Source organism: Manacus candei, unplaced genomic scaffold (genome assembly GCF_025592945.1).
Source record: "Manacus candei isolate 608988 ecotype Guabito, Panama unplaced genomic scaffold, ASM2559294v1 h1tg000015l, whole genome shotgun sequence".
NCBI lineage: Eukaryota > Metazoa > Chordata > Aves > Passeriformes > Pipridae > Manacus > Manacus candei.
Window position 1 is genome coordinate 4,204,276 of NW_026138063.1, and position 26,469 is coordinate 4,230,744.

A 26,469-nucleotide genomic window follows, 5' to 3' on the forward strand; every position below is an offset into this window, starting at 1 on the left:
AAAAGAGCAAATATTTCATAGTAAAATCAATAATATAGGCAGTATCAGAAAAAGCCTGAGGAAGATGCTCAGCTTTTCTTCCAAAGCTATATTACTATGTTTACGTTAATATTTTCTCAAAAAGAGAGTCTTCCTTCATCATCTCTGAAAGCCAAACACCATTGTACATTCAGCGTTTCACCTTAAACTCAGAAAAAATGGAAAGATTGATTTTTCCAATAACTTAATCATTCTCTCTGCAGCCACAGGGGAGTCTACTCAGGAGAATTAAATAAGTACACAAGCATTAGCAATGCTGCAACCCCACTATGTATTTCTTGGAGCACCTCACATAAAAGATGAAGAAAGGAGTAAGCCAGAACATAGCAAAACACCTTCTTTGGCCTGTGGGACCAGTGTGAGCAGGTTGGCACACCTCACTTTTTGAAGCCTCCAGACACAGCTGACCTCTAGAGAACCATGAACTATTCTAGGAATTATATGTAATCAAACATAAGAGAATACTGTGACAGAATCTACATCAGTGCAATTCACTCATCAAGTAAGTATCATTGTGGAAAGAAAGATTTTAAAACCACTTGTACCACAAAGTCACTTAAACCCACAGTCAGTGCCATACAGACATTTTGGTTGCATCCTTCCTCCACTGAAGATCAACAATGAAATTTCACCTTGATATCAGCAACAGCAGAACAAATTCTCATTTGTCAACTGACTTACTGGCACCTGGCTGGACAAATGCCCTGTTTTCCAAGAGTGCCCTTTTAAGCAGAAAACAAGACCCCCAGAAAAGCTTAAATTTCCAAGACCATACTTAAACCTCAATAAGTGACACCCTTCCCCTTACTATTCCACACTGCCTTTAGTACTGCCTCACTCCACACACCAGTAACAGCTTCTTTCCCCCTTTTATACTCCAAGGCACAAGCCCAAGAAAGTAGTGGATTCCAGAGGAGTGTGATAATGAGCATCTGGGCAGAAATGGGCATCAGGAAAGTCTTCTGCAGCACTACCCACTCCCTCTCATCCATCCTTTAGCCCTAATCACCATGTGCCGTTTTACTCACTGTGTAAACTCTGGTAACCAACATTTCTTTGTCTCCCTTCAGCTACAACAAAGATATTTAAACCCACTTGTTGGAAAAATATTCTGTTTCAAGCTCCCCTGGGCACCACAGAATTCTGAGTGAGTGACAAAATTGCAGAGGGACCTGACTGTTGATTTTGTGTGATTTTGCTCCAAAAGCTTTTCAATAGCTTCCCCCAGCTGTCCCAAATATATAACACTATTCAAATGGCACAAGTCCTGCAGCTTGAAAGGGATTCAGTCTGCCAGCTGGGTTTCCAGCACTATCAAGATATTAATTTCTTGTCTGGATAACTTAGGCTCCAGTATCCTAAATATTTCAAGCAGGAAAATGAGTAATATCATAGCATATTATCCACATCTGAGTATGTGAAAATCAAGATGGGTTTCCCTCAGTTTTAGTGGGGTTATCCTGCACTACAACACTTGAGGGTCCAGTCTAAAATACCCTGGTTTTGGAATATGTTAAACCTGCAGGTACAGCCATATCTCAACAGTTTTGCTTCAGCTTCTATTATCAATATCTGAACTTAATTGTGGTGTGGTTAAAGGTCAGATTTTATGGTTTCCTGGTGCCTTTTTCAAATAATAAAGATTTCTCACTAGCAATTATATTGCATCAGAGTCTGTTAACTCGATAGAGTGCTGCCAAGTCTATAATTTCTCTTGACACTATTCTGTCATATTGTCACAGGTCTCACAAGAGTTTAAACAACTGGATGGAAAGTTGGGAATGAACTCACTGAGTGTTTATAGACAGTTAAGAGCAAATCAAACCTCCATTTCCGCCATATCTGCAAGGCTCTGCTCCACGGCAGAACTCCATTTTTCCTGGGAAAATGAACTGCCATCTCTCCAGAGGTCAGCCGTGCCCCTGGAGAGCCATGCAAACTCTGCACTGCTCCCCTTATCAGAAACCAAAGGAAACGTACAGATGGAAAACTGAGATTAAGCTCTGTTCCTACAGCACATTGTTAAAACTATGAATAAAACCACGCAGGAACATTTGTTACCTCATAACACAACAGCAACATACACCACATGATGTTTAAGTCCCTGACCTGACCATGGACCAGCAGCTCAACCAGATCCACAGTGATATCACAGCAAGGAAAACACCCTGTCCCCAAAGGCAGGGAAAGCAGAAGCCAACCCCAGTACTCGCCAAAGGAGTCCCTGAGCTCCCCCAGGAAAAGTAGCATTTCCCTGAGTGTCTGCAGAAGTAACGTGAACCACATCATCCTCCAGTGTGCTGGGTCTAACACCAGCATCCAAACATACTTCACCAAGTGAATGGCAAAATTCCCATTAAGTTAAATGGAAGCAGGATCGACCCCCCAGCTTTTGAGGTCCCCAAGCAGTACAAGGTTCTTCAATTTAGCCACACAACACTGCATTTTAGGGTTATTCTAATCATCATTGACAGAAAGTGAAAATGATACCCTGAAAGCAGCACCCAGTTTCTTTTCAAACGTAAAGTGCAATGACTTTTGCAAATCCCTCACCCACAAACATACTGCAGGACTATTCGAGAATAGACTAAAAACAGTACAGAAATGTTCCAACAACGCATCACTTGCCAACATCCAACCAGACAGATTTCGTGCATGAAGAGCAATATTAATTCCTTTTTTCCTCTTTCAGTTGACACTTGTCTCCATGTAGAAAGCCCCAAAAGGCCACAAAGCAGTTGGTACACACAAATATGCTCTGATTGCTGCAGGATCAGACTCAAATTCTGCAAATAATAATGTTTATAGACACACAAGAACTCAACAGAACAAAAAAGAGTTCAGCATCTTACCTCCCAACCGTAACTGGGATCTTTGAGGTGTGGCCGCTGCTCTCCTACAAAAGGGCCAAATTTTTCCCCTGCTTCAATCTTCCTTTTGGTCCATATCCCTAATCCTGCTCCAGGAATGTTGGATTCTCGGAGTTCAAACTCTGAAGGAATGGGAATGTCATCGGGAATGTATATTGGAGCCTTGTAAGGAGAGCTCTCCTTTGGCGTGAAAGCTTCGCTGGAGGTTGCTGGAGAAGACGGCTCTTGGATGCTGATGGATGTTGGACACTGAACATTTGCAGCCTCTCCATCAGCTTCTGGCGCTTCCTCCAAGGGAAGTTCAGGAAAGCTCTCATACAAACATTCATCACCTGGAAAAGAAAGCCAAACAGTAGGATTTGAAATATCCTGACAGATTTTGCATACGAAACCATTTCAGCCTGCGCGCACAAAACGGAGAGGACGGTTTGGTGGGCGGGCGGCACCTTCATCAATCATGAATCCTGCAGCAGAGCCTCACCCTGGAAGGACATGAGCCTTTTCTCTAGTGTAGGCCTGGGGGTACACAGTGTTTCTCAATATTCCTGACATCAAAAGTGGTTTGCATCACTGAGCCCGAGCGAGGGAATTACATACAGATGTATAGGCAGGCACACCCATTGTCCAGCCCGGTCCGGATACGGCGCTTCGCGTCGCACACGCTTTGAAATCACAATTGAAAGCCAGCATTGCATGTTACAACTGAAATCTAAGAGAAGTGAAAAGCAGGAAAGCTTTACTGGCCTTTCAGAGAGACAGATTGAACCTAAAGTAGCCAAAATTAAGTTTGATGGCCTCCAATTAGTCTTTGGAGGAAAGGATCCAGCCTACCACACAACTCCTGGCAAGAGCTTCAGCTGATGTAAATCAGTGTCTTACCATTGACCTCCAAGAAATGCAATGGTCTAAAATAAGCTCAGGATCCAAGCAGCACCTTATAGAGAACATGAACCTTCTCCTCTTACAGTTGAAAAAAAACCTGGGGCAGATCCAAAACACAATAAAAAAAACCTTCATCTCTGGGGCTTAGCCAGCAAACAAAAACTAAAAAAGAAAAACTCACTGTTTTTGACAGCACAAAATGTAAGACTGATTGTAAATTCCTTTTAGAAAAAAAGCTGAGTTACTTCAGCAAAGGCTTTAGCTGTACCAGCAATACAGTGCTCAGCCCAATAACACATGCAAAAGGAGCAAAAAGACCAACTAACCAAGAAAACTTCTTAATTATTTACATTCATTTAACTTTATTAATGTTATTGGTTTTTTATACACACAAGAACTCATTCCACTTAATTCAAACCTAAATAGGAGGTGAGAATACTTTTCTCCAAGGACTGAAACTGAGAGATCGGGTATTTAAGACCTGAGCATGAGGAGATTTGCATAATATAGTTGGCCCAGAAATTAAAGCGTTACGCTGGGCTTGGCACTCAGAACGACTATGTTTCAGTGAAGAAACAGGAAACTTTAAAATGTTCTTTCAATTTCTTGCTCATTTAAGAAACTATCCATGGTAGATTAGCACCGTATGCCTTTTCCACTGGAAACTGGTCATAGCCCATTGTCTCTCACATCTTTGTTACATATTATCTCACGGTTTTATATCTGTACTTTCATGCTTCTGGTACTGCCTAAGACAAACACTGGGACATAACAAATCACTGGAATAGATTGCTCCCATCACAGGACTGGCAAACTGGATTCTTCATCTGTGAGCAATTTATTCACAGCCATGAACTGTTTTTCTTTCTTTTATGTGGCACTGGCTATGACCTCATACATGTCACAAGAAAGTTCAGCTACCCGTTCCCTCGGCCTCTGGTTTGGCAGACTCTGCCTGCACTTTAACAATTGAACCCAATATTGATTAGTTTGTCACTTTTCTAATACCTGGCACTCTGAGAACTAGAAAATCATGACTGACTCCACTATTTAGCTGAGAATGACACACGGAGGGATTTTCCATTGCTTATGGTGCAGAAATCTTGCCATATCCTGCCATCCTGTCGTAGTGCAGTGGTGCAGAGTTTGGCAAAGATGCTCAAGGGCTCATCAAAGAACCAGCGCAGAGCTTACTCTGTGCCTACCACTTATGAGCCCATTGCCATGCTTTCCTGTCCACAGCAACACTCATCCTGGACTTCAAGGAAGAGGAAAAATGACATGGAAAGGATAGAGACACAGCTCCACCTGGATGCCACCACTCACTTCGCTCTGCTCTGAGACAACCACACTAGGAGCCATCTCTTACATCATGGCACTGCTGCTGCCTTCAAACACAGCTCTGCTCCAGCGTGGTGGCATGGATGACAGAGGATCATCCACACCTCCTGAGCACCCCCAAAACTCCCACGTGGTCCCTGACTTCACATGCTGGCAGCAGTGTTGTGTCCAGCCAGGGCAGGCTCGCTCCTATTCAGATGTCTTCCCCCAGCTGTTTAGATTGCAGTCCTGCCTAAAAGACTTCAGCTGTTTTTGAAACAGGGATAAAAAAACTCCAATCCATGTATACACATGGGGTGCAGGAAGAGAAATCACTCAAGGAAAGTGATCTGGATGATGATAAGCACATGGCTCACTGGAAGGGGGGTCTGGGGGATAAAATCTTCAGGCATCTAAATTCCACTGATTTTCCATGACAGCTGGGTGCCTGACACTCAAACTCCTTAAAAAGCCTATCTCACACAGTCACTGTGGTTTTCCCTGTCCCACTGAGCAGTGTCCCATAAAACCAAGGTTCTCCTTGTGTCCCACAGTCAACTCTCCTCCACCAAATAACAGAGAAAACCTCAGCCAAACAAATTAAGTCACAGCAAGCAATGACCTGCTCTGTGCCTTTCCCAAAGGCACCTTCCTCAGCCCCACTTGCCAGCAGCGCCTGCCCATGAGCCAGCACAAGCCAAGCCTTAAACATTTAGCAAGCACAGCTTTACAGATGTTTCTTCTCCCCCGGGGACAGTCCAGTTTAATTTCTCTTTCTCAGACTCAAAGGCCTCGGTTATACTTATCTCAGTCATTCTGGCTACGCTCGTTTTTAGCCATATAGGGTCAAACCTGCAGCTGATAAATTGGCCTCTGGAAGCCTGGCAGGGAGACAAGTCCGTTTGCTGGGTCTATTGTGCCTCCTTTGATTTCCAGCAGCCACACCCAATGTCGTCGTTAAACACTGGTTTTCAGCTTGAAAGCTCTGGAAAATATAATAGGCCTGTATGCCCCAAAGCTCTAACAGTGTGGGTAGAACAGATTACTGAAATAGACTTTGTCTGAAATAGTAATGTATTCTAGAAAAAAAAAATTATTTTTAAACCTCAAAATAAACACAGAGTTGAATTATGACTGAGCAAGAGATGGGAAGACCACTAAGACATATTTGTGAAATTAATGATATAAGGAGCTATATTAAAATCAATGTATATGAACCAAGGGTCTGGGCCTAATTTTCAAAGGGTGTGTGACTTTTCCCCTTAAAATTTACACCCACATGGATCAGAGGGACTTCCAGCAAAATCATAGGATATTGACTGATAGAAAACCTTTGTAAAGTTAGGATTAAACCCAGGGACTTACTTTGCTGATAAGCATCATTTTCACAGTGAACTGCAAATCATTCACATAGATAGCTCTGCAGTTTTGAAATTCAAGATGGTTTCTTTAAATTCCAATAATTATCCCCACTAGAAACAGGATGAAATAAGAAATGAGGCCCCTGATAAGGGAAGAGATGAGATTAGGTAGTGTGGAAGCTTAGATGTTAGTCTCCATAAAGTTCTTCACCGCTACTTTACAATAAAAACATGAGCAAGCTTCAAAGGAAACCCAGGAGGAAAGGTTAATTGCTGCTAAAAGACCAGGGTGGACACCTGGGTTTGCACTTTTGACAAAACCTTGCATGCCAGCAGGAAAGAGTCCACATGGCCATGTGCTGGGGAGGTGCCTGATGAGGATGGAAGAGCAAAGTGCCAAAGCTACCTCTGTAACTGTGGGGTCTGGGGTCACTGAGACTGAGAGGCCTCCTGTGCATGGCTGGGAAGAGGAGAGGACTTCCTTCCACCAGGATGTTTCTTAGCAGTTTCAGCATGCTCTTCCTCTCCAAGAGCAATTAGGTGAGAGGCACTAATGACAGAGAGGCAGAGGTTGCTGAACACAACCCAAACCACTTTCCCCTGGCTGAGGCTGGGAGCAAGGCAAAGACGTGCTGCTGTCAGAGCACACTGGACCGCATGCTCAGTGAGACTGTGACTTTGTGCAGCTGAAATGCCACATGATGGCATCTCACATTGAGCAGACATGCTAGACTGTTACATTTATTACTGTTTCAGGGCAGTCTTAAACTCAAACTTCACACAAAGTCCTCCAAGGATCAAGTCTACACCCAGATCTGCAGAGTCAAACCACCCATAACAAACAGAAACACATCCATACGGACCACCCACTCTTTCTTCAAGCAAATTGTGCCTGAGGATATACATTCCCAAAGTGACTATTAACTGATAAACACTCTAGCACATAAGGAGGGGCAAACACTAATCTCTTCTCTGTGGTGACCAGTTACAGGACCTGGGGAATGGCCTGAAGCTGTGTCAGAGGAGGTTTAGGTTGGATATTAGTAAAGGGTTCTTCACTCAAAGGATGTTTGGACACCGAAATAGGCTACCCAGAGAAGTGGTCACAGCACCAAGGCTGACAGAGTTCAAGGAGCATTTGGATGACACTCTCAGGCACATGGTGTGACTCCTGGGGATCATCCTGTGTATGGCCAGGAGTTGGACTTGATGATCCTTGTGGGTGCCTCCAACTTGGCATATTCTGTGATTCTGTGAAATCCAGTTCTCTGCACTTGGATTCATCCACGTGGCCACCAGTGACTTAATCATAAAGTGGATGGCTGATTACTCCAGATGAAAGAGGTAGGCTGAAAGCAAAGGCATCTAGAGAGCCTACTTCAGAATGCCATCACCTTCTGAGCAGGATAAAGTAAGAGGTGAGATAAATGTGGAAGTGGCTCTTTGCAATGAGAAGAGACACACAGTTTCATGCCTGCAACTTCTCAAAGGTGAGAAAGATGACCCCTAGTCCCAAAGATTAGACACCAGGAGAACTAACTATTTGATGGGAGAATTCCATCATACATCAGGAGCTTTGAGCTCCACGAGCTTTATTGATCATCCCTGATACAAGCCTTCGGGGAGGATGCATTAATGAGGGCTTTAGGGAGCATAGTAGGATCAGGTGAATTAATCCCTTTCTCCTGTCTAAGGTAAGGGTGTACCTGAATGTGTCACAAAGTCCTGAATCAGATCCTTGAAAGAGACCAGCGAGAATTTACATTTGTTTGACCTAGCATTACTATTCAGTGCAGAGGAAATCAGCCTGGAGTATTTGCATGGATATCTGAAAAGGAGACAGGCATTTCCTGTTGCATACAAATGGACACCTTTATCTGAATTTCTGTTTGAACAAGTATTAAAGGAAAAAAAAAAAACCTGTTACAGGCAGAGACTGATTGATTACAAAATATATCCACATCAGTCTAGAACACGAGAGGTCAAGAAAAGCAGAAAATTAAGAGAAGAAAACCCATTAGCTCCAAAAGGAACACACAGCCAGTGGTGAAGGAAATGGGAGCCACCTGACAGTCCACACCAGGTGGTCATGACTCAGAGGGGGCCAGAGGAGAAGCAGAGAAGGATCCTTAGCTTTAGAAATGTGCAGAGATTGGGTTACTATCTCCAGGCACAGGAGGGACTCTAGCCAAGAGCTACATTACTCTACTTGAACACTTTATCAGTTAACGTACCTGAGACTGGTTTGTGCCGCTCCCTATTCACAGAACTGTTCTGTGGGGCTGGACCTAGTGACAATTATTTATTATTATTTGTGTTGTAACACAGTCTGGGGGCCCCAGGCAGGACCCCATTGTCAAAAGCATCAGACAGACCTAATCAAGTGAGATTAGATTCTAAACAGACTAGAACTAGTAATTCCCAGTTAGGTAAAAATCATAAAGCATGGGACAGAAACACTGTTTTACAAATAGCAAGTTCCATTGTACAACAAAAGAGATTAAAAGCACTTTTAGAGATAAACACAGCACTTGAAACTGTTCTGAATCATTACTTCAATTACAAAGGAAAAATACTTTCACAATCATTAGCCTTCAAACACATGGGGATTTTGCATATTTGTGTTACTTGACCCTAACACAAGTATGAGAAAACTAAAGCTGCCCTGTACACACTCAAAAGGTCCAGCTCATGGACCACGCAGTGGGAGCAAGGGGGACCAAAGCACCCTTGTGGTGGCCCCAAAGGCCAGATTCTGATTTCTCTTACACAACTCTTAAATCTAAAGTAATTATTTTAGACTTCCACCAAGGAATAAACGAGATCAGTGTCTGCCCTGGACTTTGCCAAAGTTACTTGAATTTCCTCAGATTGACACTAATGTGACAAAATTAGAGGAAAATGTGGTGCCCAGATTTCAGCCTTCCCTTCGTGCTCGTGACACTACTGATCACAGAGGGCATTCGCCTCCCACACCTCAGTGCTGAGCTGCGAGGAGCAAACCCTTCTGCGTGCCGGCAGAAGAGGGAGTTGTAGGAAAAGCTGCGCAGACAAAGGCAGGAGAAAAAGGCAGCTCGAGGCGGCCTGAGCACAGCTTTGGGCCCGAAGTACCCAAATCACCAACTTCCTGCGGTGCTGCACCATGGGCAGCAGAATCTACATGAAACACAAAGGGAGCTCAGCTGGGGGCACCACTGGAGCGCCCCGGGCAAAGGGCTCCAGGCTGCTGGTGGCTTCTGTCTGAGCTCATAGCAAGATACACATCAGTAACAACAGCGCAGATAATGCATAAGACAAATTAAAAACCTTCCTTGCACGGGAAGCAGCTTTTGCTTCCTAAATTACAGAGTCTGCAGAAAAGAACTCTGAAACAGACGGCTCAGACTGGGAGCAAAGTGAGCTCCCAATGGTAGGATGAGCACCAAGCACTCGAGAGAAATCTGTCCACAGGCAAGTGAGAAAAGAAGCTGAACATACTCAAGAGCATCAGGTCTTTAAGAGAGGATAACTTCAGCGTTGCCAAGTGTTGGTATTAGACCAGCAAATTTATAATATAGTAACTGTGTAAGGACCTGCCCGTCGTCTCTGGCAATCCTCACCATCAGCCCCTACAATAAGTAGTAGCGTTTGGTGCTCTGTCTAGTGTCATTCATGTCTAATTGAGTAACACAGTCAAAAGCATCTGATGTGGACCAGACGCTGGCTTTTAATTAGGGTCCAGCACTGAGAGACTACGGGTCAAATTCTACTTTCATTTGCACAGGAGCTGCTCTCCTTGATGTCGGGGGAAGTTGCACCTGCACAACTGGAAAGCAAAATTTGGCTGCTTGTGTTCCTGTGCACTTTCCGTATAAATTACTGTACTACATGCAGCAACAAAGGATTATAAATGTTGGCTGGCACGCACTGAATTTATTTACAAGTTAAGTCTAATTTTATTTATAGTTCCAGTACAATCATCTCTGGTAGAAATATTTATGTTATCTGTACTTCTGGTCTGTTAGACTCTACTGCAATCATAAACACCGCTGAAAAATTATTCGCAGTTAGCAGGGTTTAAACTACCCATTATATCACTAGCTAGTGCCAATAAACTTTGGTGCTGGTTGATAAAGTTTCCTCAATGGAATAAATATATATATTTGACTTTCAAAACCTTTCCTGGGTTACACGGAGTGGGGGGTAAGAGAAGAGGGAAATGCCAGCTGTAGGATTTGATATAGTGAGAGCCAGATCTGCAGCTAGCAAGGAGCCTAGAGAGATCCACAGCAGCTGGGAGGCAGCCCGAAGCCTGCTAAAACTCTAACTAATAGCTTAAATTTGTATCTTAGTAAAATATTTCAACTGAAGGGAGCTGCAGCAGCTAACACGTACTCACTAATGCCCTTCATGACTCTCTATATGGAGTAGACCCAAGGAAAAAGAAGAAAAAAAAAATCTACTTTGAAATTTTGAGCCCTGGGTACTGGTCACTGCTAAAGGAGGAAAATGGATTAGAGGAACCAGCTTTTGTTCGTTGTTCAATTGCCATAATGGTAAACATGACATATTCTCACAGTGACATGGCACAAGAAGCCAACATGCTCAGGAAAAAACTAAGGACAGGAAGGTTAAACGTGAATTAGAGAGATCAGCCACTTATAAAGAGAAAATACTAACTAGGAACAAAATTAACTAAATCTGTATCAGCTGGGGTAAGACAAAAAAGGTAATGCACTTTAGCAGTCCCTGCAGCAGTGAAAAACTATTACTGCAAAAGAACATTTTAAAATAAGAACATTTACTTAAACCTACAGTATTATAATCAACACAAATGAAACTTTATCTCAGTGTAATAAATCAGTGTAACTGAACTTCTTTTTACTCATTAGTAGACCTTTACTGTTTTAAACTGAGATATGTCACAAAGTAGCACTGGAAATCACATGCCTCTTTCCAACAGAAAGCAGTAATAAAAGATGACCATTCTACCAAATTATAATGAAGACAGATAACAGAGTGAATTATAAAACAAAGGTTATAGATAGAGACTGAGCCTTGTAGAGGTAATGACTTTTAATTGGATTGAGTTTATCATATTTTCAGAGGTACAGCACAACCAGAAGAAAGGATTAGAATTATTTCCACATTTCATTATTTGGCATAATGAGAAAACAGAGGGAGGTCCACATCCCTGATGTGTTTGGTAAGCCACAGGAGATGTTGAACATGTCAGTATCTGGTAGAGTACGGTCCTGAGACGCAAATGCATTCACTCCCTTATAATGCAGCAAAGTGTAATCACTTGAAAAAAAAAAAAAAAAAAAAAGAAAGGGGGAAAAAAAAGCCAGGTCATGAAGTTTTGTTTCAAAAGCACATTATGAATAAAAAGGAATTTAACCCCTTCCTGCCAGCAGGCATTTCAGCACTAGCCTATAAACACCTATCCATCTGCTTTGGGAAGCTGAGCAATTCTCACTCTAAGCACCAATAGCTTAAAGAGAATGAAGCAGTGATTGTTCAGTGACCCCATCCCCTCTCATGTATAGTCTTGGTACAGTCACACCATCAGGCCAAAAAGGCCCTGGGGAAACCATCAAGGAGAGGACCTGCATTGCCTGAATCCCAAAGGGCCTGCACTCCACCTGGGAAGAGTACAGGACATGGACCAGCCAGGAGAAGGCAGCTCAGAACATCCTAAGTTAGAAGGGACCCACAAAGATCAGAGTCCAACTCCTGGCCCTAGAGAGGACAACCCCAAAAGGTTGGGGATGAAAGAGCAAGAGGTGAGGGATTATCAGAGAAGGCCTGGTGGACACAGCAGGGTACCAATAACGTACCTGTTATGTGCTATATCAAAGTATTTCAGGGAGGGAGGGACTTTTGGGGAGCTGCCTCTGGAAAACTGAGCTGCCACAGAGCAGAGAGTTCTGCACCAGCAGCCAGACAGCTTTTTAATTATGCAATTACAGTGAGAGAGTATTAATTATACTCGAGTGACACTGTGATACACTGTAGTTAAGTCCTTGAAGCACTAACAGAAGTACTCATAACAAATACACTAATCAGGAAAAGTATCGGATAATTAATCCTACAATACTGTCCACTTCAGAAACTCAAGGTCTGGCAAGACTGGCTCCCAGCATTTGTTTCTGAGGAGATACAAGGCCACAATTTTTCCTGCAAGTGACTTTTCAAGAGAAGGTCACCCAGTAACACATGGGACATACTTAGCTGATTGGAAAATCATGAATCTTAAGAGCAACTATCCTTCATGTCAGGTGTGTGGGTGGATTCTGCATCATTCTAGGGCATCAGGTTATGTTTATATCCAACCAGTTTGGTTGACTAAAGTTACTTTTTTTTTTTTTTTTTTTTTTTTTTTACAAAAAGCCCTTTGGGACTGTTTTATTTCACCATATGAGGGAACAATTTTATTCCTGCATGACAGCATTGTTTGGGGTGGGATTATTCCAAACCTTGGATGACAATTTGTTTCTGTTTGTCTCCAGGACACCCAGGTCCTTGGCTGGCATACTTTGACAAGTTCTTCTCATTGGTATGTCATTCAACAAAACACACATGTTTTCAGATTGCAAGAATTTTTTGTTTCATTTTTCCAGGAAAAAGAGCATTTGAAACAGATTTATCTACATTATCTCCACCAACTTCCTCCAGAGACTGCCCATTCCTCCAAACACTTCCACAGTTTATTCTGACAAATGAAATTCTACCTGTCCCAGCCATACATTTTAAATAAGCACTAACTGATTTTTAATCTCAACAAAATATTTATGGTCAATAAAATATATTTGTGTTTCCTGCCACATTTCAGGAGGCTGGTCTGTCCCAGCAAACTTGGGATTTATGGGGTATCTTAAAGTCAGTGGGACTTTTGCCAGTGAGTTTACTGAAACAATCATTTCAGCGGTGATGCAGATGAGGTTTGTCCACAGAACTGACAGCATTTACTGCAGGCATCCAAGCACAACGGGGAAAAAGCTACTTGCTGCCCTACAACAGAGCCCATGGCAGTATGACTTCAAACAAGGACGGAGGCAAAAGGAAACTACACCCTTTAAGTACACTGAAATTCTGTGTTACCTTTCTAAGACAGTTTATTTTTTCTGGAAATCGTGGCATACATGAGTGTGATGAGCTACAATGATCTGTAGCAATTATTTTTCTTGGCCTTTGTATAAGAGGACAAGGGGAAACATCAGGCTTTTTGCAATCAAGACATCCATACAGGGGTAAAACAAGGGCCCAGGTCCTCAGTCACCACAGGCTTCATGTGCTTCAGCCCGTGAATGATGCTGAACTGCCAGTGGCCACAGATCCCTCCCTGTGCCCTGTCTGTATCCTCTGCTATGGGAAGGTTCTCAAAAAACAGAAGTTAGTTCTCCCCTGAAAATCCTTCATTTCCTCTCCACCTTCCCATTTCCTCTCCACCTTCCCATTTCTTTCCCTTCCCACTCTTCTTAGAACTGTTTCATTTTTCTCCTCCATGTTATTACCAAAAAAATCATGGAAAAAGAAAACATTCAGAGAAGTTAGAGGAAAAAAAAATCCAAACCCCAAATATTACAGCTTTGAGAGTTTTGCTGAGCAATCAGGAGACTCGTTTTAAAAGGAAAAGTGTTTGCAGAAATTTGGCAAATCCAGGATGTTGTCACCTCTTTCCTATAAAATTGTTCCTCGTGTAATTTAGAAACTCCTCCAAGAGTGTTTGTCTGGCTGTATTTTTACCCAGCACGTCTCTGAAGGGTGTTTTCTCTGTGGTTGACTGCTTGGAGGTTTTCAACACTATCTAAGAGCTTTCCACTCCTGCCTCTCTCCCATGCTGGTGGTCCGCAGCTGATGCTGGGAGGTGTCTGTTCCCTCTTTAACACATATTTTCAACCTCAGCCAAAAGTCCTTTGTTACTCCCTTCACTTGGACACAGAGTAACACCTCTGTTCACCCCTTTTCCCTGTTCTTCGGAGGGAAATGAGTAAAATTTATCACATCCATCTGCATTGCTGTACTCACAGGGAAAAGTTCCACTGCAGCTCTTGAGGACCAAGAGCCCGACTGCCCATGGTGCCCTTGTCTCACAAGTTTGGAGACCTCCACACGAGCCAAAGCTCCACAGACAGCTATCACAGACACAGAAACCACTGGGGATTTTTTAGCCAGCAAAGACCAGAGCTTTTGAAGAGCAGCTACTTAGAAAAAGATCAAGAAGGTATTTCAGCACACACAGGACTAACAGGAAGGACCTCCTGGGCTCTCGCCTCCCTGGTCTATCAAACCAGAGTCTTTGCTTATACTGGGAGCGAGTAGCTCTGACACTGCATGCTCAGTTGCTTTTGCAAACATATCCAGTAACAAATTCTCCCATTCCCTCTTGGGTTTCCCATTTCTTCCATGGGATCATATTATCTCATTTGCCTCAGATGAGCTCCATGGTGAATAGCTCATCTCTCCCCAGTGCTTTGAAGATGCAAAGCAGGACAGTATGGAAATGCCAAGTGTTCTCATAGCACCAGTAGCCTGTTGCAAGGCAGCAGGAATGACAGTCCTCATTCTGATCACATCCCCCTTCCAAAATCAACAGTGACACCAGTGTGAAACCAGAACGAGACCCCCGCTGTGAAACAGTTAACATCAGTTAGATCTAGTCTGACTTTAAAAAAAAAAAAAAAAAAGAAGAGTAGGAATACAGTTTATTTTACATGGCTTCCTGGTCAAAGCCTCAAATGTTTTCTAGATATTTATTAATATATATTAACTGTAAAGAAAGTTAACTGCTAATGTAATTTATTCCCCTCTTTGTTCCATACACCTTGTATTGCTTTCTATGAAGATGTTGATTTTGGAGAACCAGAGGGGTCCTGGGGAGCTGCTAACGGAGGGCAATAAATCAGCACTCTGAGAGCTTCTGGTTCATCCCAATAACTTGGAAGCAAATCTGAAAAACAATCTTTTTTTCCTTCCCCCCCCCCCCCCAAACTGGCAATCTTCACAAGCTCTATTGTTTTCACGTGCAGGCTGATATATGACAGCTTAAATAAATACACAGTTCTTAATGGAGTAAATTCAGCCTTCATGTAACTGGATGCCACGCCATTAGAGACCTTGGCCCAGGCAGTGCTCGCCATAGCAAAGGATCTCACAGGACCCTACAAGCTCAAACTAACATGCGGCTGTTATATACTTTAATTCTACTTATTATGTCACTATGGACTAATCTTCTGTTATAGAGACTACTTAACTATCTATTTATGTTTACAGACATGGATTTAAGTACTGTTTATAATTACAAGGATGTATATATACAACATGTATATGTAATATAATATTATATATAAACACAGAGACACATCCTAAATCATAGAAGTCCTTGAGTAAAAATGGCTTGAGAAGATCGGGCTTTTTTGTGCCAGGAAAATAATGTGGCTTTTCCCAATTTTTTTCTGAGAACAATTCAAATTCCTTTTGTCCAAAATAAAGCCAAAAATGCTCAGAAGTTTTTAAGCTACACTGTTAGGCTTCACAAAACCGTAAGTGGTTATGAAAAAGATCATTTTTCAGATACCTTTCACTGTAGCATCAGTGTCTCTACCAGGAAAGAAGAGCAGAGCAGGAGCAACATGGACTGCACTTGTTCATGCATCAGTGATGTGATTACTGCTCACAGAAGACATTTCCAGAGTGAGGAAGAGGAAACAAATTGCATTTTAAGCCTTCCCTGGTAAGCTCAGTAGAAACTGAAGTCAAAGGAAAGCAGTTCTTCCTAGAGCGCTTTTCAAAGCAAGCATCAAACTGGTGTTTAGCTGACCTTCTCCACACTCCTGTGAACCTCAGTTCAGCAACTTAGGTAGGGCCATGCATAACTTCAAACATGTGGAGGGAAAAAAAAAATCCAAGTGTTGTCACGAGAATGTGTTGAAAGAGCACTCTGTGCACAGCCATGACTCCATCTCCCCAACTGCAGCCGCGTGGGTGAACTCAGACCCACGGTCACAAACTCAGTCAGTGGCACATTTAGAAAACAGTCAGATTGTCTGCACTTGGCATCCCTTGGTCCTTCCCCACAAAGCTGCAGTCCAGCTGCTCTGCAGTTGGCAGTTCATGTACAGATCCACATGGGAAAAGCTGGAGATGAGCAAAGTGAGCCTCTGAAGAGCTCTAAAGTGAAGACTGAAATCTTGCACTAAAAGTGCATGTTGGGTACAGGGAAAGCTGCATTTCAGTGAGGGCTCTAGACTCTGGATGGGTCAGCTGGAGGAGGACAGGTCAGGGACTAAGCACCAGGATAGCCTGGCTCTAGAATTCCTCTCCCACGTGCTGTGCTCCCCCTTGCGCTACAACGCCCACTTTTCCCTGTTGAAGCCAACACCAATCCCCTCCAAAAGCAGTGGAACCACCAGAATCTCACATGTACCAACCTTGAGGGAGCACAACCAATAGCCCAAAGCTTGAGCAACACCTTCCAAAACCCAAACCACCTGGACCAAGTGCTGTGGTCCTTTTGAAGCTTTGGTCTCTCAGAAAGTGCCTGCAGAAAGGATATGTCCAGGCCTGAGAACACCAGAGATGCTGCCCAGTTCCCAGACTGGGCTGACAGAGTCTCAAGAGCCCATTTCCATTCCCTGCTGCCCACCAGGGACTTCATCTTGGGGTTAACCTTGAGTTCTCTCACCAAAGGTCGAAGCTCCAGAACTTATACATGCACAGGGAATTTTGAAGGAGAAAAATTGCTCAGCACCCGTTTTGTGCAGGTATTTTTGGCTGAGTGGGATATACCAAATAAATACCTTTTATTGTTTAAAGTGCAAATCCCGGCAACTACTTTGAACAGGAGCATTTGGTAGTTGACACATCTACGGATGTTTTAAATCATAAGGGCATCCACTCCATTTTGGTTTTAATGTGTTTGTGTGTGAAGTTCTTTGTCATTCCAGCCCACCTGTCTCAGGGCACAGAAATCGAAAACAGGAGTAACTCTCAAATTTCACCTCAATTTAATCCATCACAGAAAGCAGACTGGTTTTGCACTGTATTAAATAAAAAGAAAAAAAACCCACACCAGGACATTTAAACAAAGTGACACAGATCATCAGCAGATCAACTGAAAATGACAGCTCAATCAAACAAATGTATGTTGAGAATTTCCACAGGGCAGCTCTAGCTGCAGCCAAACCAAATTTGTTTAGTATACATAAGTTAGCTGCTTAGAAACATTCAGTATGCTGCTAGCCAGATGATGACTTTCCCAGATAAACATCTATTTAACCAAATACCCCCCCACACACAAAAGTGCTAGCAGAGTTTTGATGTATTCTCCTAGTCTCTTAAAAATAAGAGTTGGTTCTGGTGGCAGGTTGGTATCAACCCACTCATGTGGCACCTAACTAAAAATAACTAAACTCTCCTTTAACAAAGTGTTATAACCACCGAAAGGTAGGCAAAACTCTGTAATCCTGATTGAGTGTTTCAGGCTGCCAATAAATTCACAAAGTGCCATTAAGATGATATACAAATTACGAACTTTAGAAGTGCCAGAGAAAACTGTGCATCCTATGCCATATATCAAATAAATGGAAAGGAGAGGATTTGTCTGATTCCTCTTTTAAAGAGAGGTATTCCTCCTGAAATCAATGACAAATCTCCTATAGAATCCAGAGGTGCCACATAAAGCTTTCACTGAGGAAATATATTGATAAGAGCTTCCCTCTGTGATTCTGTCCTGCTTTAGAGCTGATCTTCTGTGGTGGTATTTAGCAACAGTAGAAGGGGGAAAAATAGCTTTGAAGATGAGGAAGCCATTTGGAAAATTTATTTTAGAGGTCACTGAAATATAGAAGAAGCTTCAGCCAAAAATCAGATGCCTGAATAAAAGATGCTTCGGTTCAGAAAAGAGCAGAGTTCCCTGCTCCGGGCAGAATCAAGGGGATTGCATTGGACTTAAACCAGACAAGGATGATGTGGTCCACATCCACTGAAATCAGTGGCCAAAATCCCACCTGATGTGAAAAAACAAGATTTTATTTAGGGGGCTGTTTCAGAGACCAATGGTGCACTTGCTGTTCACCCAGCACATGTACACACATGTGCTTAAGAAGTGATTGTGCAGCTACGTAGCTCCAAGTTGAATAAGGGACAGGGAACGACTGGCTAACTCAATGATTTGTAATAGAAATTATAGTTTTGGTGAAAGCCTTTTTTTTTTTTTTAATTTTTAAAATTTTTTTCGACTTCTGATTTGTTAAAATAAATGACTCAAAAACAAAAGCTCCTAGGCAACACATATCCGCTCTTCAAAGCTTTGTCAAACAAAAGAATGCCTGTAAAGCACATATTCTGATGGACATCTGCTTACTATTTAATATCCACAAAAAGGGTATTTACACAAAAAGTACAAATGCAACAAATTAGGAGGCTTGTGGTGCTGGTGCATCCCAAGGAACAATGTTTACACAATGATCAGAGCGATGTGGGATGGTAATGGAGAGAAAGGGATGCTTACAGATATGCCATAACTTATTTCCTGTGGGAAAAAAGTGCACCAAAAGGTGGGTTGTAAGTGAGCAACAAGTAGTACCCAACCTGAAGGCTGCCTGAGAAAGCCAAAATCAGCTACACTGTGCCAACAGGAAGAGAGAGATGTGGTTTTGTAGCCCCTCATTGCAGAAGAGGAGGAAAAGGTGTCCATGTTCTAATGCAGAAAGTCCAGTGTCCTGTTCCCATCACCAGTGTCAGAGGTCCACAGATCCCATGAGATGAATAAAATTAAGGAGATGGGCTTTAAAGAGCCAGAGTCTGATGGGAATTGGAGAAAAAGAGAACATTCCCTAAGGACTGCTGTACCAGTGTGGTGGGAGGGGTTTGCTGTAAACAAAAACACACACTGTTGAATACCATAGGATTTCCTTTAAAAAAATCTGTTTGGGGGAAGCTTAATTCATGAGTTTTGAGTGCATAATTGTGCTTTTGCCAGAATTTGCACACTGACACATTGTTGGGGAAGAAAAACATGGGAAAGTAGGGATGAAGGATGACAAAACTGAAAGTATTAACCCCACGAAGGATTCCTGCTGGATATTGAGGTTTTTTTAATGCTGTTTCTTCCAGTGCAAAAGAGCCACCTGATGATACAGAGTGGACATCACAATGCTCAAAGCTCATATTATTTTTAGCACTGCAAGATCATTTTTTCTCTTTTCCCCTTCCACTTCCCCTGAAAAAAAACCACAGAAAAACAAGCTAAAGTTGTGCATACAATGGGGAAACTTAAACAAGATGAAAACTTGCAAATTAACACTCTGAAGAGACCAGAAACAATCATAAAAATAAATAGGAAAAGGAGGTTAGGTGAATTAACCTAGTCTACCCAGAACAACAACAAACAAAAAAAACCCAAACCCAAAAGTAAACACCTTCTGAAATCACCCCAAAATAACAACAAAATAGAGGATTTGGTAAATCATCTTTGATTTAAGCAGTATGGTTGATCTCAGATTGTATGTCTGGAGATTGCAAACCCCTTCAGATGAAATCCATGCAACTCTGAGCATTAACATCCTCTTTTTCCCTAATCCCAACCTACGAGCTATGCATAAAAGACAATTCCTGACTAGTTGAGCTGCAGCATGAACTTCACTGACAAACCTATCAAGGAGGGTGATGCAGATTATCACTGGTAGCAGATTTCAGTTCTTACAGGGAAACCAAAGATCAAACCACAAACTCTTCGTGCCTATTGACAAGAGGTTTGTCACTTAAATCCAGTTTTAGTCATATGAGTAAAGCAATTTTGTTCTTAGGGAGTTAAACACACAAGTTCAAAGATGTGAACAGAGCATACAGCCAAGGATACTCTTGTCCCACTGCTCACTGAAGAAAATATACCCAGGACACATACAAACACATGCATATACATATATATTTAAATCTTATTTCATTTTCTCCCAATGGCTTGGCTCCCTAAGATGCTGAGGTCCTATCCTCCCATGGTAGGAGTCCAGAAAACAACACAGTTGCCTAAAACTGGACAACCAAACCAAAAAACCTTTTGTAATTTTCCTGCTTTTGTTAGGAACCATCAGTAGCATTTACAGCAACTAAGGTTCATATGAATAAAAATGACTGTAGAAGCTAGTGTAGGAGCTAGAAGCGAGAAACTCTGCTTCACAACCACGACCAACACAAGGAGATCTACAGAAATCAAAGCACAGGATGCACTACAGTTTCCACTGCATTCCTCAGCCCCAGAGACCTGCCAATATTTTGCACGTAAGCATAGAGACCTTCAAAAGAGCCGGTTTTGTCCCAAGAAAGTACAAAACAATCACTACAAAGGCAAGCAATGAAAAATTCTCCTCCTGAACAAACATGCCATAATAAAAATGAAGTATAAATCATAAAACCCAAAAGAAAACAACCACTCCTCCCCAAAAATTGCCCAAATAATGGGATGAGGAAGTTTTTGCTGATTAGATTAAATGCTGCAAAGTACTTTCAAACTCCAGCAACAAACTACTTTACTTTAAAAGCAGCGACAGAAGGCAATGCACAACACTGAGCAATGCAGGGGAACACAGAGGCAAAGTAAGGATTGATCCAGAGCCATGGGACAAAACTTTGCCTTCCCTCAAAATGCACGGAAAAGGCTTCTCACAAGTGTGCCACCTTGACTAACTCCCCTCTCAGGGGTTTGCTGCTCAGGTCAGTGGAAGAAAAATGAAGTTAACAAATGTTTTTGAAAATGCCAGTTCTTGAAAGCAAAGTTATTACACTGAGGACTGAGCACCATCAAGCACAAAGCTCCAGCACCACAGCTTGAGACAAAATGCCAGACCCTCACACAAAGCACCTCTCTAAGATTATTTCCCCAACTCAGCAGAGAATATAGCAAAATAGGTCATATATCATAGGAGCAAAACAATGCCATGCTCAGGAATGAAATTCCTTGGGACAAAGGGTCTCTGCATTTATTCTATCCCACCATCTCTCAATCTCACAGGGGGGTCAGCTCAGTCTGCCACGTTCAACCTGAGATGCAAAAAGTCTGGCAATGACAGAAAGGAAAGGGAAGATGCCAAAATGAGTCTTTACTGTCTTTTGCCTTGAATATTGTCATGCTTTACAGCATTCTCTTTCAAGCACATGAAAACCAACAAAACAGGCAGCAACCTGCAGCAAAAGGGATTACAAATACAGATGCAGGACCAGGAAATCCACGCCTGCTATTGCACATCCACCAAAAGCATTGGCCTCGTGGTGCCCTGGTCCACCGGCACACTGGAGCAACAATGTGGTGTTTGGAGGCACCTTTCACACATCTCTACCAGTGTACTGCCCTCACTCCATCAATCCCACAGAAGAGGCAGTTCTCCCTTTTACCCTTTTATCACTAGAAAGCTCCTTTCTGGCCTCAGAATATTCATGGACACTTTATTGCCCATTTGTACTTGTTCCAGCACTGTTCTTTAGCTTAAATGGTTTGCTGGGAGTGTTTGTCACCTTCGGTATCAGGCATAACCTCTATCAGCCTTCATTTTCCTCTGCTACACAAGCCAAGCTTTTTAGCCTATTCTTGTATTCAATTATCAATCATCAGTTGTTCAATTAGAGACTGTGCGAGTCTAAGACCCAGGAGCCTCAGAAGGGGAGATATGATCCCAGCCACCATGACAGAGACAACACAGAGTTGTGTCAGGAGCAAGTACACAATTAATCCATAAATCAGGAGAGAAAGCAGGGGCAAGAGGAGAATTGAAAGCAGCATCTCCCCTTTCAGTGGGTTAATGCGACTTCTTCTCACTTTGCTGCAGAAATCACATCCAGGACAAGTTGCTTTCAGGAAGCAATTACAGGGAAGCAGCAGTGCAGAAGATGGATCTGTTTCTCAACTCTTCCAACATGTCACTTCTAAAGAAGGAGCTGGTCATGTGGTTCAGAACTTCAAATCTAAATATTTCCAAAGGAAAACATCCCTAGATGTATTATCTACTGGCCACACAGGATCTCCAATTATGGAAAATACTTCAAAGCATTTTATGGACCAATCCAAAATACATCAATTAAATTCTGATTTCTCTACTGTTAAAGGCAAACTACTGATTGATTACATGGGGTTAGGTGTCATCTGTGCTCTCTGTTGCACTATTACCAGGCTCTGTCATACAAATTTCACACGTCCCATGGATGTAGGTGACAAGCAATGTGGGGAGAAGCTGGAAAATGCAATTGTATGAGCTTGACCTACTGTTTTCAATATTTCTATTTAACCTAAATGGGAACATCCTTGAAAATTTATCATCGCTAAAGATATTTTCAGTCAGAAGATATATTTCTTTTTAGTTCTGAATGCAGGTGGAACTCCATCATATAAATATATACGTGTGTGTGTATCAGGGCAGAGAGAAACCTTTTGTTACTAAGACCTTTCTTGGAAGAAACTTGATCTCACTGATATTAAAAAAAAATGCTATTTTACAATATGGCTCCCTTTCATAAGAAGTTTCCAGAGATTTATTTTCATTCCAGTGTGAAAAAAACCCACAAGTTCTGAAACATAACAAGTTTCTGTAGAAAATAAGTAACATCTTACAGGCAGCTGCAATGATCATGCATTTATTCAAGTCAAGCTAAATATTCCCTAAAGAGCTAAAAATTCCTTTTAATTAAAACACCTACCAGTATCATTTTACTTGTTGCCAGTATGTTGACAGATGTGAATCTGCAGCAGGTGCACATGAGTATTTCTAACACTCACTGAAAAAATAGGTAAAGCCAGTTTAACTCCTTGTCATATTCCCAATATGTCTTTGCTTCCCTTTTGGGAGGGAAGGGGTTTGTGCATACCCACATCCCTCAGCAGGAAAATCCAAGCCTTTTCCACTAATAGATGCTGAGGTTAACATGAAGCAATTCAAAGCTTCTCATTAATTACTGCTAATTGTCACAGCAATCTCCTTTCCCCTGTTTTACATCCTGAGCAAATGATTTTTTCATTGCAGAATAGGTAAGAAGAGAGATGCTTGGGAAAACATAATTAGATTCACTAATTAGTGTGATCTGATTTGAATATTTCTATTTACTTCTGTAATTAAAAAAAAAAAGGGCATAAAACCAGCTCAATGAAGTCATCTCTACATTCTAAATATTCAGTCTGTAAATTCATAAATGAAGATAAGGAGGCTGCAAACCTGTTTCTTCATTAAAAAAAGCCATCTCTGATGGCTGAACATCCTCCAGGCAATGTTGTCCACAAACAGAGGAAAGAGTCTCCTCTTCCAGAGGGAAGGCTGAGAGGACACAGTCATGTCAAACCTCCCACAACTCAAAGAAGTCACTTAAAAGCACTAATAATCCCAAATTTAGATTTTTTAAATGAAATAATTGTCTGCCCAATTGACCTTTCATCATCAATTAGGTCAGTTTGCATTTGGCATCTCTCTGTCCGGGTCACACAGTCTTATTTCACACGGCTCACAGTGGGGTCAGAATAAGGCCTCATTCAAAGCAGTACAGGGCAATTTCAGGGACTGTGGAGGACTTATGCAGAATCTGTCCTAGAGCTGTATCAAAGTTGGTTTTAGCTATCTTAATTCTAGGCTGCTGAAGAGCTCCTTCAAACCCCTTCAACCTTCAAAGTTTGGAGGTTTTGATTAGATTAACTGGACAGTTTTATCTTCCTGCACTACTCTAGGAGGACACATCTCCATTGAATCCTCCTGGGACAAACAATGAGTTTCCTCTTGATGAGAAAAATGAACAAAATATTTCTCTGTACATAGAGTGTGTCATGGTAGTGACTTTCTTAAAACTTTGGATCTGGCTGAGAAATCCAAGTAGTGAAACACCTACTACAATTTCTTTGCCTATTGTGAACCAAGATGATGCTCAAAGCTGTTGATGAAGTATAAATAAAAAACACATTCCTTTATCCAACATCCCAGCTACTACTGGGGCTGCTGTGCAACAAGAGCAGATCAAGCATGTTGCTCCACACTGCCAGGGCTCACAAGCTCGTGGTGTTACACTCTCACAAACTGAGTGAATAACAACAGGTAATGATTTATTCAACCTGTTTCTGTTTCACATAATAGACTGAGCAGATTATGATATTCTTTTATACGTTCCCCATTCAAATACTTGTAGATATTTTTAAAGTCATGACTGACTGGAAATATTTGTGATTTTAGCTGCTTTGTTTAGCAGCGAGCAGTCAAAACTTGCTTCTACCCCCAGACCTGACAAGCCCCCAAACATTTCCAGCACAAGTTCATGCAGATGTAAAAATGAACGTTCGCCTTCTGCTGTTAAGTTTTACCAGCAAAATAATAAATTTAGTTAATAACAGAAAAGAGTATTCATGGTGCTTTCTTGACAGCACTCATTCACCTCTGCACTTGTTATGGTAAAACAGAGCATTCGATGCTGCTCACTTCTGGCAAAACTCCACCATTCAGACAGTGCTGCAGCCACGGGCTGGAACAGATCCTAAGCAATAAAAAAAAAATACAACCAGCATCTAATTGTAAAACACAAATGTTTTCCTGATGGAGCAGTGGCTTTCTAGGAGGCTGCAGCCCATCTCCAGGTAGGCTTTCCCACTGTGGAGATGGTGTTTCCCTACGATAGCTGTGGCCATTGTGCAGAAACACCATTTCCTGCACAGGGTGAAAGCCCTCGGTTGTTCTTCCGAGCGGGACACAATATGAAACATGACTGGCAAGTTTTCTCCATAAACAAACCAAACCTCTCTCCTCACAGAGCTGCCTTTCTTCTCCCAAGACCTACTAAAAGCTTGGAGTCTCCTTGAATCTATTAGAAATCCTTCCTGGAGAGAGGAACCAGACATTGTAAATGAACCTTGACTTAGAAGCCCCCTTGTACCTGCAAATATCCCACAGATTCCAGAGGCATTTTATGTCCTGCCTATTTACCTGTCATGCTAGTTCTCACCCTATGATTCATTTATTTTTAATGCTTTCAGCAGTTTTTTACTGATACTTTTCGAGGTGTTAGGGTGTCCCCTCTGTAGCACTTTAGGATTTGCTTGCAGAACTAATACACTGTGCAACACACAGAGAATATTGTTATGATCCTTTGAGAATGTCTTTAAAAAAAAAAAAGCTGCCCCCATCACCTACACACACAGAGTCACATGTAAAGGACTAATAACTCAGACCAGAATCTCAAATAAGCCTAGTGAGCACAGCAGGAGGCCAAATCCTGAACCAAGCCATCCAGAAGGGATCTTGACCATCACCCTCCAGACAGGGCAAATGCAGAGTCCCTCAGAGCATGGTCAGGACAGTCTTTAAAACCATCAGGGATGGAGATTCCCACCTTGGTGGGTCCCAGTGCTTACTTCTGCATAGGATGCTTTTCTTCCTTATATCGAGCTCCAGTCTTCTAAAATCCTTGCTTGCACCAGGGATGTAAATCTAGTGTTTTGTGTACAGATGGCAAGTAAGGAGAACAAAAACTCACTACCATCCATGCTCCAGCTGATCCAGCCTTGGTCCCCACTACCAACATGTCACTGGGTCCTTGTAAAAAGAGTTGCTGTCCAGTTGGTCCTTTGCCTGTTTGTATCTCAAAAAACCAAAACCACCACACTATTGTGTCTATTCTGACACTCTCTGGAGCTATTTTATGGGATTTTTGTGCTCCACAGAAATCAATCTTTTTGAACAACTATAAAGATCTATCAGTAAAGAGAAAGATCCCCAAAAAGAAGGTTACTGGAACTTACCCTCATCTAAATTCCGATCTGACAATATTGTAGCCACTCTACAGGGTTTAGTCTGGCACAGAACTGCCAAAACATTTCCCAAATTCCCAGTTAACTCTGGAACTGCCTCTGAGCTGTGCACTACCAGCCTGGTTCCATCAGAGCTCTCCTTGGGGAGTTGGCAATAAGTGGGTTTGCTTGTCTCTGCAAGAGCTGGAATCACACTTTCTGGTTATCCTTTTGATAATTCAGTACTAAGGGCAAAGACCCTTCTAAGAAAGCA

At 42.1% G+C, this 26,469-nt stretch overlaps 1 protein-coding gene across 6 annotated transcripts in view; it reads right to left on the bottom strand.

Annotated features, from left to right (window-relative positions):
* The window catches only part of MECOM (MDS1 and EVI1 complex locus), a 333,582-nt gene that overhangs the window by 182,313 nt on the left and 124,800 nt on the right, over positions 1-26,469 (bottom strand). For all 6 annotated transcript variants that reach the window (XM_051781688.1, XM_051781691.1, XM_051781689.1 and 3 more), the window contains exon 2: positions 2,892-3,241. In XM_051781688.1, the coding sequence (XP_051637648.1) occupies positions 2,892-3,241 (350 nt within the window). The remainder of the gene's footprint in view (positions 1-2,891; positions 3,242-26,469) is intronic.